This window comes from Trichechus manatus, unplaced genomic scaffold (genome assembly GCF_000243295.1).
Source record: "Trichechus manatus latirostris isolate Lorelei unplaced genomic scaffold, TriManLat1.0 scaffold00090, whole genome shotgun sequence".
Lineage (NCBI taxonomy): Eukaryota > Metazoa > Chordata > Mammalia > Sirenia > Trichechidae > Trichechus > Trichechus manatus.
In genome coordinates, this window is record NW_004444026.1 from 8,594,612 (window position 1) to 8,609,815 (window position 15,204).

General features: G+C 51.0%; 1 protein-coding gene across 2 annotated transcripts in view; it reads left to right on the forward strand.

Annotated features, from left to right (window-relative positions):
- BMP1 (bone morphogenetic protein 1) overlaps positions 1 to 15,204 on the forward strand; it is a 48,146-nt gene that overhangs the window by 25,133 nt on the left and 7,809 nt on the right. The window contains exons 9-16 of one of the 2 annotated variants that reach the window (XM_004382116.2): positions 4,019 to 4,121; positions 5,649 to 5,765; positions 6,035 to 6,180; positions 6,299 to 6,494; positions 7,393 to 7,518; positions 8,316 to 8,476; positions 8,804 to 8,984; positions 14,126 to 14,251. In XM_004382116.2, the coding sequence (XP_004382173.1) occupies positions 4,019 to 4,121; positions 5,649 to 5,765; positions 6,035 to 6,180; positions 6,299 to 6,494; positions 7,393 to 7,518; positions 8,316 to 8,476; positions 8,804 to 8,984; positions 14,126 to 14,251 (1,156 nt within the window). Of the gene's footprint in view, positions 1 to 4,018; positions 4,122 to 5,648; positions 5,766 to 6,034; positions 6,181 to 6,298; positions 6,495 to 7,392; positions 7,519 to 8,315; positions 8,477 to 8,803; positions 8,985 to 13,411; positions 13,498 to 14,125; positions 14,252 to 15,204 lie in introns of those variants that run through there. The other variant, XM_004382117.1, reaches the window with a different exon arrangement.

The following is a 15,204-nucleotide window of genomic DNA, read 5'->3' on the forward strand; positions in this document are numbered from 1 at the left end:
CTTTACACTTTTTAAATTTTTTTTTCAAAAACATGATCTCATTCTATCTTCAAGTACCACAATTAATAAAAACCCACTGCCGTCAAGTTGATTCTGATTCGTAGCAACCTTATAGGACAGGGTAGAACTGCCCTATAGGGTTTCCAAGGCTGTAAATCTTCATGGAGGCAGACTGCCACATCTTTCTCCTGTGGAGTGGCTGGTGGATTTGAACCGCTGACCTTTCTGTTAGCAGCCGAGCGCTTAACCACTGTGCCACTAGGGCTCCTTACAATTAATAAAAGGACCCTCAAACATAAATATATTTAAACTCAAGTATGAAGCAAAAGAAATGAAAAAGGGTGAACCATGGAAGCCAAGGTAGGTAAGGAGAGATGTGAGTACATGAAGCAGGTGAAAGGCAGTGAAAATACTGTAGGCTCAATGGATTGAAAGTCACAGTAAATTGGAAGAATCACTGGGCTCAGTGTATTAGAGGGAGTGAGCTAGGAAAGACCAGGGGACATGGATGGAGAGTGGGATGCTTGAAATTGAGATTGTGGAGACAGTACACGATCATTGATGATAACAAGGTCTGGGGCATGATGTGGTAGTGTGTGGCCGAGAAAGGATAGAGAGCGGTAGGAAGAAGGGTTCACAGAACTGAGAAGCCAGGAAATTGGAAGGATCATCTGGGTGGATGTTGAAATCACCAAGCAATATGACAGGATCGGTGTTAGAGAGGGACAGAGAGCCAGAAGTTCTTCCTTGACCGTCATTGGCCCTGGTTACAGACAGCAATTGCTGGCACCTACTTGGGAATTTTTTTCATCCTGGCTTCCATTCTGTCTGCTTCTAACTCTCCAATAAGCAGTAGGATAGGAGGACCTTATCCCCTTCTTCTGCAGCAGGGAGCCTGGCTAGCACATAAGTGGTGAGCCTCCCAGGCCATCACGTGTCCACTGGCCACCCTGGCAGTTCGGGGTGAACAGCTCTCTGGAGTTCCTGCTTGTTGGAACTCTGTACGCAGGATTTTGAGCTCACTCTGGAAGCATACAAGGAAACTCTTCTGGAAAGTATGCTTCTCTACTTGTTAACATGCTGACCTGTTAGAGAGGGTTGGTACTAAGTGTCAAATGTTCCTCCAGTACTAAGTGAACATTTAATGAATTCACATTTAGTGAAGCTGAAATGAGTTAATACATGCGAGGTGCTTAGGATAGTGCCTCGGACATATGAAGTGCTGTGTAAGGATTAGAGGCTCTTGTCCCCAATTTACACACCAGGCAGCTGAGGTTCAGGGAGGTTGGGTGATTTACCCAAGGACTCACAGCAGGAAATGAAATGTAGAACCAAGATTCAAACCCAAGCTCATGTGCCTAGAGTCTGAATTTTTTCACTAAGTGATCTTTTCATGCCTATGTTTTATCCTTCTAAGTAAGTCATAAGCTTCTTGAGGACAGGGATGTATCTTAAAACCCTTCAAGGGAAAGATTCAGATCTGGTATCCCCCTCAGCAGTCAACATGACCTCTGCCCAGAGTAAGCACTCAATAAATACGTGGTGGTTGGTGACTCAGCCTTTCTTCCCTCTGCCTCTGCTCCCTGGACCCTTCATTCTCATTTCAGACCCCTCATGCTGCTCTGGACCCTTCCTATCACTGAGGAGACCTATTCACTCCCAAGATGCTTTGATTTATATTATTTAAGTTGACTGCAAACAGAGCTGGGGGTTTAACCCAGAGCAATGGGGGATGTCAGCAAAATGGGACCCCTGGTATCATACATATTTCTTGTGATGGGAACAGAGAAGACTGGCCTGGGGTATCTAGGAAGAAGGCTGACCTTAACTGGCAGGCACCTGGTAGAAGTGACATTTCTATGCCCCTTAACTAATTTTTTTAAAATAAAATTTTATTGAGTTTTTGGTGTTTACACAGCAAGTTGGGTTCCCATTTGACAATTTGAAGACAAATTGTTCAGTGACATTGTTAGATGCCATCGAGTTGGTTCCTACTCAGAGCGACCCTATGTACAACAGAATGAAACTCTGCCCAGTCCTGCGCCATCCCCACAATCATTGTTATGCTTGAGCCCATTGTTGCAGCCACTGGGTCAGTCCATCTTGTTGAGGGTCTTCCTATCTTTTTCTGACCCTCTAATCTACCAAGCACAATGTCCTTCTCCAAGGACTGGTCCCCTCTGACGACACGTCCAACGTACATGAGACAAAGTCTCATCATCCTGGCTTCTAATGAGCATTCTGACTGTACTTCTGGCAAGACAGATTTGTTCGTTCTTCTGGCAGTCCATGGTATATCCAATATTCTTCGCCAACACCATAATTCAAAGGCATCAATTCTTCTTCAGTCTTCCTTATGCATTGTCCAGCTTTCACATGCATCTGAGGCGACTGAAAACACCATGGTTTGGGTCAGGCGTACCTTAGTCCATAAAGTGACACCTTTGCTTTTTAACACTTTAAAGAGGTCTTTTGCAGCAGATTTGCTTAATGTAATGCATCGTTTGATTTCTTAACTGCTGCTTCCATTGACGTTGATTGTGGATCCAAGTAAAATGAACTGACATTGGTTACATTTATCACAATGTGTCAACATTCTCTTTGTTTTCAGTTTGTTCCCTTTCCAGTACTCTAGTTTCCCTGCCCGTTGTCTTCTCATCTTTGCTTTTGAGAAATTGTTGACCTTTTGGTCTCATACTGATGGTTTTTAAGTAGGGCACTGATCTTATCGGTAATATCCTTTATTTTGTGTGCCACTTTGCTATCTTGCTAAAAGGTGATCTCGGGATAGGTTCGGTTCTATGTTTAAAGAGTGTCTCAAGGTGATAGTCTCAGGGAGTCCTCTGTTGTCTACTGTTCCGATTTGTGTGGCTTTTTTAAAAAAATTTCAGTTCTGCTCTGTCCAGGACCAACTACTGTGACCCCAGTCAGAACAGTCAGTGGTGTTAGCTGGGCACCATCTAGTTCTTCTGGTCTCAGGGTAGATGAGGTTGTGGCTCATGTAGACTTGTTTCTTCTCTGAGCTTTTGGATACCTTCTTACTGTTTTGCTCCTAGCAGGTAAAGACCCGTAACTGTGTCTTAGATGGCCCCTCACAAGCTTTTAAGACCCCAGATGCTACTCACTTCACTAGGATGCACGTCATGATTTTTGTGAACTATGTTATTCCAATTGACTGAGTTGTCCCATGAGACTATGGTCCTAAGCCTTCAAACATAGAAAACCACTGTTGGAAAGTGGTTATGTCTGAGCAGTATCTGTATTTGTGTCTTCAATGAATATATATGCCTGCACCCACATATTTGTGTTTACACGTACCTATAGATACTTCTATCTGTTCTCACCTATGTACACACCTGTACCTACCCATATACCAATTTGCCTACACCAATCCATATGTGCTCAAACACTAACTAGTCTCTAAAGTATAAAGCGTACTCCACCCCACCATCGAACCACCACTGAACATTGGTCTCTCTTTATTTATCTATTCTTGTCTTCTTATAAGAAGGGATCATACAATATTTTTTTATTTCACTTAGCATTATTCCCTCTAGGTTCATCCATATTATGTTTAGCAAATTCATCATTGTTCTTTATGGTTGTGTACTATTCCATTGTATATATGTATCACAATTTGCTTATCCATTCATCCGTTGATGGGTACTTTGGTTGTTTCCATTTATTTGCTATTGTGAATAAAGCAGCAATTAACATAGTGTGCATTTGTCTGTTCGTGTCATTATTTTTAAGCCTAGGGTATATACCTACGAGTGGAATTGCTGGATCATAGGGTAGTTCTATTTATAGTTTTTTGAGAAAGCACCATGCCATTTTCCATAGTAGTTGTACCATTTTACAGTCCCACCAGCAATGCATAAGTGGAATCCCTTAACTATTCCCCCAGGCAAACGGCCTAGCATAGATGGACAGCGGTCAGGGGGCTGACAGGGGAAGGTTGGTGAGGTGTGGGGAGCAGTATAACCCTCTTCCTTACTCCCCACCCCATTTCCCCTAGATCATTCTTAACTTCACGACCATGGATCTGTACCGCAGCCGCCTGTGCTGGTACGACTACGTGGAAGTTCGAGATGGCTTCTGGAGAAAGGCTCCCCTCCGAGGTAAATGGCACCAGCCATCCTCCTGCCTCCTCCGTGGCTGATTCCTTCTTAGAAGGACTCACACCGCACTCTTCATCCTTCTCTGGGATCCGGCTCCATCACCAGCTAGCTGTGTAACTTTGGGCAAGTGCCCTCCTGGCTGGACCTCAGGGTCTTTGGTGTGGGCTTCCAGGCCTCCCTGGGAGGATGGCTGTCCTATGGGGAGGAGGAGGGAATCATATGAGCAGGCAGACAGAGGCAGACAGGCTGTCCTGCTCTGGGCATTGAGACATCCCCCTAGCTCCATTTTCTGTTGCTCATCCGTGCAATTCCAGAGGCTCTGCCTTACCTGTCTGCAAGGTGTGGCTTAGGTGCCACAGTGCTGCCAGGCTCAAATGAGAGCTGGTCTATTAACTGACCACAGGAGGGCTACATGCCTGGCATGGTGGCCCATGGTTGCCTGCACAGGATACTTTGTCCCTGATGATGTGTATTGAGGGTGGGGTGGTGGGGGGGGTAAGTGGGTTAAAACCACAGAACAGAAGGTGCTTTAAGGAACACAGAATTAGGGCAGGAGTCAGGTATTTCTTAACAGTATTTCCGACAAGCCTGAGGAGCCCTATGACTTGTCCTTCTCCAGTCTGGACATAATCCTAAGTAACTCAGGACTGCTCATTCGCCTGAGAACCCTTGGTCCCATGGAAGCAGGCTGACAAATTTGGGCTCACCCTCTTTTTTTTTTTTTTTTTCAGTTTCTGATATTTGAATATTTCTTATTAGTCACCCAAAGCAGCTGTCATTACAACACTTCTCCTGCAGACGTGTTGTGCCATTTCCAAGACTGCAGTTTCTTTTTCATAACTTACATTCCTGTGTCAGCGCCCTCTGTTCGTTGCTGAAAGTTGGGAAACACCCAATCTTACTAGGAACACACAAATCATCCTTAGTAGATTCATGGCTACAAAGAATTCCACAGATCCACTTATGCTGATTCTTGTGGATTTGTATTTCAAAGGGAACTTTTTCTGACCCAGTCCCCAGATATGGGGATTTATTTGGGGTCCTGTTGCATCCCCTGCGTTTGATCAAGTGAAAGCATTTTGTAGTGTGCAAAGCTTTGTTCACGTCTTGATTACTATTTCTTGGCATGGAGACCAAATAACAAAAGGCAAGGAAGGATGGTAATCTGCTATTAAAAAAGAAAATAAAACACACATACAGTCAGTTATTGTGAGGATCCACGTTTCCTCCCAGAAACAGATTCATATCCCAAGTGCCTGACATCCTCAAGAATGGTCTCTGGCTTTGCAAAGCCAAGCTGAGCCTTGGGCAAATGCAAGTCAACCAGAGGGGTGCAGTCGGGAGTGAGTGTCAGGCCATGGGGGCCTGCGCACTTGTGGGAAAACTGATGTAGCGGCCAGAGGTCAGGGACAGAGACCCCAAGCCTCCTGGAGGTAGGGCTGGCGTCCTGGAAACCCAGACCTGGTGCGAGAAGGGAAGAGGGGCTCGCTTTGGGGCCCTCACTGCTCCTCTGTCCACACTGTACAGGCCGGTTCTGCGGGGGCAAGCTCCCTGAGCCCATCGTTTCCACGGACAGCCGCCTCTGGGTGGAATTCCGCAGCAGCAGCAATTGGGTTGGAAAGGGCTTCTTTGCTGTCTATGAAGGTACTGGGGAAGGGTAGGGTTGTCAGACTGAAGGCCCATGGGCATCCTAGAAAGGATGGCTCCCCGAGGGGCAAGGTTGAAGGGAAGGTAAATAGGAGGGCTCACGCGTAAGCAGAGAGAATGGGGGAATTGGCCGAGGTTGGGAGGGTACTAGGAAGATGGGATCTGGGGAGGGCCAGAGGGTAACAGGGGAGTGGGAAAGGGGCTTGCAAGCAAGGCAGAGCATTCTGACCAACCTCCCCTTCCCACTTCACCCTGTGTCCCCAAAGCCATCTGTGGGGGTGATGTGAAAAAGGACAACGGCCACATCCAGTCACCCAATTATCCTGACGATTACCGGCCCAGCAAAGTCTGCATTTGGCGGATCCAGGTGTCTGAAGGCTTCCATGTGGGCCTCACGTTCCAGTCCTTTGAGGTACCTCAGAGACCCTCTGATCCAACACAAGTCCTCCCGTTGTCCACCTCTCTGCGGGCTCCGGCGTGTCGGGCCCCTGGCAGTTAGAGCTCCTTCTGCTGATCGCCCCGCCCCCCAGATTGAGCGCCACGACAGCTGTGCCTATGACTACCTGGAGGTGCGCGACGGGCACAGCGAGAGCAGCACCCTCATCGGGCGCTACTGTGGCTACGAGAAGCCCGATGACATCAAAAGCACGTCCAGCCGCCTCTGGCTCAAGTTCGTCTCTGATGGATCCATTAACAAAGCTGGCTTCGCTGTCAACTTTTTCAAAGGTGCCTCCTTCCCTAGCCCTCCCACCATGGCCAGCCTGTCTCCTTCATTCCTCCTTCATTCACTCATTCAACACATAGACTCTGTGAGTTATGCAGATATGATTGAGACCCAGGGGCCTTACTCTTAAGGAGCTCATGGCTTAACTGGGGAGGAAAGATTAACCCAACTGAAAAGCTGGATAATTGATCGAATAAGTGATGTAACTTATGTAAAAGTAGCTGGCACGTGGTAAGTGGTCAATAGTGAATTAAGTAACAATTCAGGAGTTGCCTAGAAGTCCGAGAGTTTGTATAGAAGAAATGCCAACCAGGAGTATAGGCAGGAAGTGCCATGGAAGCTGTGGGAGGGACAGAGGCAGCATGGATTCCTTAGCTGTGTCACCTTGGTAAGGTGTTCTCCGTGAGCTCCCTTTCCTCTGCAGGGATGGGGATGGGAGTCGTCCTTCCATCTCAGGTGTGGTGTAGGGTTGAAGCATAAATAGAAGAGTAGAACTTAGCCCAGGGCATGGCCCGTGAGCAGCTCCAGTAAATGATGGTGGTCACTAGCCCAGCTGGTGTGATCAGAAGGAAGGCTCTGTGGGGTCTCAGGTCCAACATCTCCCCACCTCTCCCCTCCTTCAGGTCCCTACTGTCCTGTTGGGGCTCTCACAAGTAGGATCCCCTAGGGACCTGAGTGGGGTTCTGAGCAGCCATTGGTGGGCTGGGTGGGCCAGGGAGGCCCAAGGCCTCAGAGCTGAGTGGACATGAGGCTCGTAGCTGACTCCCCTACACTGGAATGAGGCCGAGGGTGATCATGGGAACTCTGAGGGACCCTGGACTTGACCCTTCAGCAGAGGGCAGGAAGAAGGGCCCAGGCCCTGGCCTGGAAGTCCCTGACCCCTTTCATTCCCTACGGCAGAGGTGGACGAGTGCTCTCGGCCCAACCGTGGGGGCTGTGAACAGCGGTGCCTCAACACCCTGGGCAGCTACAAGTGCAGTTGTGACCCTGGGTATGAGCTGGCCCCCGACAAGCGCCGCTGTGAGGGTGAGTGCCCCCCAACACTGCCTCAGGACCCCTGCTTCCTCCCTGATCCACCGCCCCCAACCAAGTTTTTTATCCCCTTGGACAGGTGCCATCCTGGGAAAGCTAGAAGGATTCCCTAACACTTTTTTCACAACTCATGTTAAGAAATACATTTTATAGTGCAACCCAGAACACACCATCACCATGTGTGATGCGCTCGGGTATTTGTTTATTTTTTCAATCTTCTTCTTCTTTTAATGCTGATCTTGACCTGCTAGTTGATTTCACCACCCACCAGTGGGTCATGATCTGCAATTTGAAAACCACTGTTCTAGGACGGCCTGTCTCTAAGCATGTTCCTAAGATGCTGGTGAAAGTGCCTCCCTGGCTTACCAACTCCAGCCTCAGCCTGAGCTCTATGCTTCTTGACGGTCTTGTCACTGACTTGTTACTCACCTCAGAATCCGGCTCCCTTTCCTCCCACTCCTCACCGTCCACCCGCACACCGTGTGCCTTGAGCCCCTCGCTCCTCCTCCTCCCCCTCAGCAGATTCCCTGGCCGGATCTCTCAAAGAAAATAGAAATGGCCACACAAATAACTCCTCACACTCCCACCTGCAGGCTCACCTCTGAAGACACCCGTCCTCACCCTGCCTCCTCCCCTTCTGTCCCAGAGAAACCAGGGGCTCCTGGGAATCCACCCATTCCCTCTCTTCCTTCCTGCCTCCCAGCTCCCAGCTTTTCCTCAGCTCTCATGTTTCATCCCCTGCCCTAGAGCAGGAACACTGGCAGATGATGCCACCTGTCTTGTCCCCCCAGCTGCCTGTGGTGGATTCCTCACCAAGCTCAATGGCTCCATCACTAGCCCAGGCTGGCCCAAGGAGTATCCCCCAAACAAAAACTGCATCTGGCAGTTGGTGGCCCCCACCCAGTACCGCATCTCCCTGCAGTTCGACTTCTTCGAGACTGAGGGCAATGACGTAAGTGCCCTTCCTGGGCTGAGGAAGGGCGTGGGATCTTGGCTTGGTTCCTGCTTCCTACCCCTCTGAAAGAGGTTCAGGCAGAAATACGCTAAGAATGCAGAGGAGGAGAGATGCTTCTAGTTAGGGTAAGCAGGGAAGGCTCAGATATGGGATCCAATGGAAGGGAGCCTGGGGGGCAGGATAGGGCACCATTGTGAATTGTTAGATTTGGTAGAGCAAGGTAATTAAAGTCTAAAGGATTCACAGGACAGGAGCTCACCTAGGGTGGGAGCGACCAGGAGAAGCTTCCTAGAGGAGGCAGCCTGGACCTGGGCTCCCCTGCAGGTGTGCAAGTATGACTTCGTGGAGGTGCGCAGTGGACTCACAGCTGACTCCAAGCTGCATGGAAAGTTCTGTGGCTCCGAGAAGCCTGAGGTCATCACTTCCCAGTACAACAACATGCGCGTGGAGTTCAAGTCCGACAATACCGTCTCCAAAAAGGGCTTCAAGGCCCACTTCTTCTCAGGTAACCCAGGACTCCCCAGCTCCTAGCCCCTCCTTCCCCAGAGGATGGGGTACCCCTCTCCCTACCCCTGCATTCCCCAGCCCTCCCTGGTGCCGGAGCTGCGGGGTCTGTCCCTCTGCTTCCCCCACCAGCCCCCCACCACCAGGCTGTCCTGAGCCAGCCCCTCCGGCAGTTGGAATTTCATTATTCCTGAGGCCCTCGAGGGATATACTGGAGCTGGTTCTGAGGATGGGCAGAACGTGAGCGTGCAGAAACCCAGGGAGAGGGCCTTCCAGGTGTCAGAAGCCGTGCAGGCCAAGGCCTGAGAGAGGGCAGGTCCTAGGAACAGGGAGTTCAGTTTGGCCAGAGCTCAGCGGGGTGGACAGAGAGGAGGAGGGTGTTTGGATTGGCCTGTGTGGTGTAGATTGTTTGGCAGCGGCTGGGCCTCTAATCAGACCCTGCACAAGCCAACTCGGTTAAGGCTGTGGCCCTCAGAAAAGAGGAGTCGCCTCCCTTCAACACCAAAGCCATCCCGCTCCCCCTGGTGGGGGGTTCAGATCCCATCAGTTTATCGAGTCTGTCCAGCGTAAGGCTTGGGCTCCAGCCCCTTGGCCTTGTCTGGCCCTAAGATGGCCCCCATTTTCAGGGGCAGTCAAAAGAGTAGTCAGCTGGGCCCCCAGCAGTCCCGGGAGACTTCTCCTGACTTTATGAATCCTTCAGCCCTTTGGTTGGCAGTATGTCTGGTACCCTGGGGCTGGGCTGTAAGGGGCTGGTGGTGGTTCAGAGGCAGTAAGACCCAGGTACAGGCAGTGAATGCAGGAGCTCTGTGGTGTGGGAGGGGGTGGGAGTCCGGTGGGCTGTGGAGCAGCGGAGGACAGTTTTGTGGAGGAGTGGGCCAGAGATCCTCATCCTGAAATGGCCTGGTGGGGCAGGCACGGGCGGACAGGAAGGCAGTCATGGCTCTGGGACTGAGCCCCTGTCCATGCCCAGGTTGGTGCTGCCTTCCTTCCTCCCCCACCCCACCCCCGGCTTTGCCCAGGCTCCTGCATCCTTGAGCCCCCATGTGGGGCCCCTGCATCCCTGCCTGCCCCACTTGGATGCCATGCACGGCTCTCTGTGCACTGGTTCCCTGCTTGGCACTGCCAGCCACCCTGCTCTGCTTAAGTGCCCCGTTTTCCATCCATCCCGCTGCCCCTTCCCCACTGCTTGCTGAGACCCTCCCCTGCTATGCAAATCCCTTTCTTCCCCGTGCCCACCTGGGACTCCTGTGAGGTGCTCACCAGAGGGCTGAGGGGATGTAACACTACTCAGGGGTGGGCTCTGCCCCAGGGAAACCATTACCTGCTTACTCTCATCTCTTCCTGCCTTTCTGTTGCTCCAGTCTTGGAGCGGGGCAGGGGACCAACACTCACATCTGTCAGGCCTACAGCCTAGAGCCCTCCACCCAAGGAATATTCCCCTGCCCTGGCGTGATACTGTGCCCACCCCACCCTCAGCCCTGCACAGAGATGTGCATGCATACATGCACACACGTGTGCACACTCACACGCATATACATACACTGACCCATCGCACAAGAAACCTGCAGAAGAGCCTCACCGGTGGGCACGATGGTGCAGCCCGCAAGGTGTGGGGCATCTGACTCTGGCCTCCAAGGAGGGGGCTCTTTGGACTTTTGGCACACCCATCGAGGAGACCCTAAGCCAAGAAGGAGAAGAAAGAGCCTGGAAGACCTTCAGTCTGACCCCGCCAGCTTCCGGGGCATTTGGGCACTGTAGGGTGAGTGCCATCCCCTTGTTGGGGCCCATGTCCATTTCCCCCTGCTCCTGCCACTTCTGAAACCTGCTCCCCAGCTCAGAGGTGAGGTGCCAACTCCCACTCCCTGCCCTTGCCACAGCCCCAGCCCCTGGGATGCTAAAGCAGGCCTTCCCCCAGGACTCGCTTTTCTCTCACTCATTCATTCAGTTGTTCACTTACCCATTCATTCATTCATTTGAGAAGTTTTTCTTTTATCCCTACTATGTGCCAGACACTAGGTATTTGGGATGCAACTATGTGTAAGGCATGGGGTCAAAGAATGTCAGGGAAATCTTTGCTCAGTCCCTGAGCTGGGACCCTGCAACCTCCCAGCAATGAGCCTCCTTGGATGCCCCTGAAACAGCTCACTGCAATTCCCTCAGTGAATCCTCAGCATTAGTCCTGGGATGCCTCCTCATTCTCACACTTCCTGCAGGGTTAGTGCAAAGCAGCTCCAGGGAAGGCCCACAGTCAGAGTCCCCTCTGATGCTCTAACTGAGCAAGGGGCCCTTGGGAAGGCATTTGGGGACTCCACCTCTTGGCCCTGGCTTCCTGTGGCCCCTGAAGGGTCTGGCCTGCCTGAGAATGGGTTGGAGAAGCAGAGCCTTCTTGAGCAAATGCTCCAGACCTCAGGTACCTCTCCTAATCGAGATCAGAGGCAAGGCCCTTGTCACAGACCCCACCTGCCCATTGGAATGCCAGCAGGCATCTTTCTACCTCACGGTACATCTCTGGAATTCTGGGTGACCATTTGGATCAACACATCTTCCCTGAATGCCTGTCTACACACCAAGCACACCATCCTCAAAATGACCACAGACCTCGGAATATGTGGGTGTAACAGACACATACTGTGACCATGTCTATCTCTATGTGTGTCAGTGCACAAGTTTGTGTGTTCATGTGAGTGCATGTGTGGGTCCACCAGAGCGTGAGCAATGGCATGTGTGAGTACGTCTGGATCCAGAGGTCTGGTAATGAACCTATGTGTCTCTGCATGTGTGTGTGTCTTTGTGTCTCTGCATGTGCATATGGGTCTCTATCTTTGTGTGTGTATGTTGCTGTTGTTGTTAGGTGCCACCAAGTCGGTTCCAACTCGGAGCGACCCTATGTACAACAGAACGAAACACTGCCCGGTCCTGCACCATCCTCACAGTCATTGCTATGTTTGAGCTCGTTGTTGCAGCCACTGGGCCAATCCATCTGGTTGAAAGTCTTCCTCTTTTTCACTGACCCTTTACCTTACCAAGCATGCTGCCCTCCTGATAACATGTCCAAAGTACTTGAGATGAAGTCTCAACATCCTTGCTTCTAAGGAGCATTCTCGTTGTACTTCTTCCAAGACAGCTTTGTTTGTTCTTTTGGCAGTCCGTGGTATAGTCAATATTCTTTGCCAATACCATAATTCAAAGACATCAATTCTTCTTCGGTCTTCCTTATTCATTGTCCAGCTTTTACATACATATGAAGTCATTGAAAATATCATGGCTTGGGTCAGGTGACCTTGGTCCTCAAAGTGACATCTTTGCTTTTCAACACTTTAAAGAGGTCTTTTGCAGCACATTTGCCCAATGCAATGCATAGTTGGATTTCTTGACTGCTGCTTCCATGGGCGTTGATTGTAGATCCAAGTAAAACGAAATCCTTGACAACTTCAATCTTTTCTCCATTTATCATGATATTGCTTATCGGTCCAGTTGTGAGGACTTTTATTTTCTTTAAGTTGAGGTGTAATCCATACTGAAGGCTATGGTCTTTGATCTTCATCAGTAAGTACTTCAAGTGCTCTTCACTTTCGGCAAATAGTGTTGTGTCACCTGCATATCACAGTTCATTAGTGAGTCCCCCTCTAATCCTGAAGCTGCGTTCTACTTCATATAATCCAGCTTTGTGTGTGTGTGTGTGTGTGTGTGTGTGTGTGTGTATGCCTAGCTGTATGTCTCTATCTGTGCATGCTTCTTCACATATATGTAAGAGTAAGTAATGTGTCTCTCTTGCATGCATCTGGACACATCTGTGGATGAGTGATGTTGTGTGTGTGTTTGGATGATGGTGTCTCTGTATCATCACACGTATTAGTGTATTTGTATCTGTGTGTCTGCCCATGCATTGGTGTGTATGTGTGGGTGGTGTCTATATATGTGTAGCTGTATGTCCACATGTGTGTACGTGCCTGTGGATCAGTGTCTGTGTTTCCATGTTTGGCACATCCATGAATGGGGCTGTCGGAGGTCTTGTATCTGTGGGTGTGTGTGTGTCTGTCTGTCTAACACGTACTGTGGATGCAGCAAGCCAAATGAGCAAGCGCAGAGCTGTCACCAAGGCCACCCTCTCCGTGTACTGCCCTTCTCTACCTATGACTTATCACTCTCCATGCCCAGTGCGTGGGCCTCAGTGTGCCTGTCCCTCCAGGACTTCCCCTTGCCACAGGCTTGCCCTGTCCCCTGTCGCTGTGCCTTCTCCCACTGCTACCCCTCCGTGGCCTGGCTGCACAGGACATGCCACCCTGCATGTGTGTTCTCGCTGCTCCCGCCCCGCCCCGTGGACCCCCGCAGAGGCCCCAATCTGGTTTTCACTGCTCTCCCTCCCTGGTCCCTGCCCCCCACCCCCACCCCGTGGTCCCTTTTCTCCTTCTCTCTCTCTCGTTTCAGAAAAGAGGCCGGCTCTGCAGCCCCCTCGGGGACGCCCCCATCAGCTCAAATTCCGAGTGCAGAAAAGAAACCGGACCCCCCAATGAGGCCTGCCAGGCCTCCCGGACCCTTTGTTACTCAGGAACCTCACCTCGGATGGAATGGGACGGGGGTTTCAGTGCCCACCCCCCCACCTCCGCTCTGCCATTCCGGCCTGCCTCCTGGCCGGACAGAACTGGTGCTCTCCTCTTCTCCCCTGTCCCCCCTCACATGGACAGGGGACCTTCCCTGCCCCACCCCCTCCCATTTTGATGGTGTCTGTGACATTTCCTGTTGTGAAGTAAAAGAGGGACCCCTGCGTCCTGCTCCTTTCTCTTGCAGTCTGCTTGTCCGTGTGTCTGTTTTTCCACTTGTCCGTCTGTCCAGTAAGCAGGTAATGGTAGAGGGATCCCATGCTGGTCAGCTCTGGACCTCCAGCCCTTCCTCCATCCCACTTCTACTTTCTCTCCCCACAGTGGGGACTCAGGGGCCTACAGCCAGGCCCCACTCAGCTGGTTCCATTTGATGCACTGCCCCAGATCCCACCCGCCTTGGCCTCCCACTGCCCACACGGCCGGCTGGCTGTTGCTCTCTCCTGGTGGGAGGAAGCCCAGCCAAGCCACCTCCTTCCCCTGGGATGTTGCAGACCTCTGCCCTGCACACACATGGGATCTGCCCTTGTTTGCCCCCCTGCAGACAAGGATGAGTGCTCCAAGGATAACGGTGGCTGCCAGCAAGACTGTGTCAACACGTTCGGCAGCTACGAGTGTCAGTGTCGCAGCGGCTTCGTTCTCCATGACAACAAACACGACTGCAAGGAAGGTAAGGGCTGCACAGAGATCAGCAATGACAGCGCCGGTGCCAGAGCCTGCCGGGGCCCTTCACATGCCTTGGGGTATCTGGACTTGAAAGACTGAAGGCTGGCGAATGGTAGGTCAGAGAAGACCCGTCTGCGTGAGCCTCAGTGTAGAGCCTCACTCATGGAGCTGAGTGGCCTCTGAGGTCACCTTGTTTAGGCTCCCACCTCATGCACAGGTCCCTCCTCTCCCTGTCCAGGAGTATCGGAGCCACATGCTCTTCCAGTCTCCCTTTAAATGTGTCCAGAGCTCACTGCTGCCCCAAGGCCACCTGTTCTATTTCTAGGTTCTTCTAGTAGTTAGTACTTCTTAAAAACCACGTCCAAACCTTTCTCTTTGTAATGTCTTCCCAGCAGAGAGGCTCATAGTGAGCACAATCACATATGAACGTTAGCTGTTACCATTCTTGGTCATACTTCTGCACCTTGAACAAGGCCACTGCCTTCCTGACGTCGAAGCCCCTGCAGATATTTGGAAACAGTTCTTATGTCATCGCCAATATCATCTGATACTCTCTGGACATGATACAACACAGGCCTGCTCCAAGTCATTAGTTCCAGCGTGGCCCCTGCCTGCTGGCGACACACAATCCCAGCAGCGCAGCCTTGGCAAATGCACAGGCTTCGACTCTGGCCTCTGCTTCTTAATGTCTGTGACTTTGGGCAGTCACTCAGCCTCTCTGAGCTTGTCTCCTCATCCATAAAATGTTACAAATGCTATCTAGTTTGCAGGGTACTGAGCTTTATAGATATTGCTCTGAAACCTAGCATAGCACCTGGCAAATGATTCTTTTTCCCATTGTCCCAAGATGGACAATCAAGGTATAAGCAAACTGCTGCCCACAGAACTGAAGCACTCAACAGTGAAGCAATGGACAATTAAGGGCTTCCAACCCTATGACTTCAGGCTTCCCCAGTA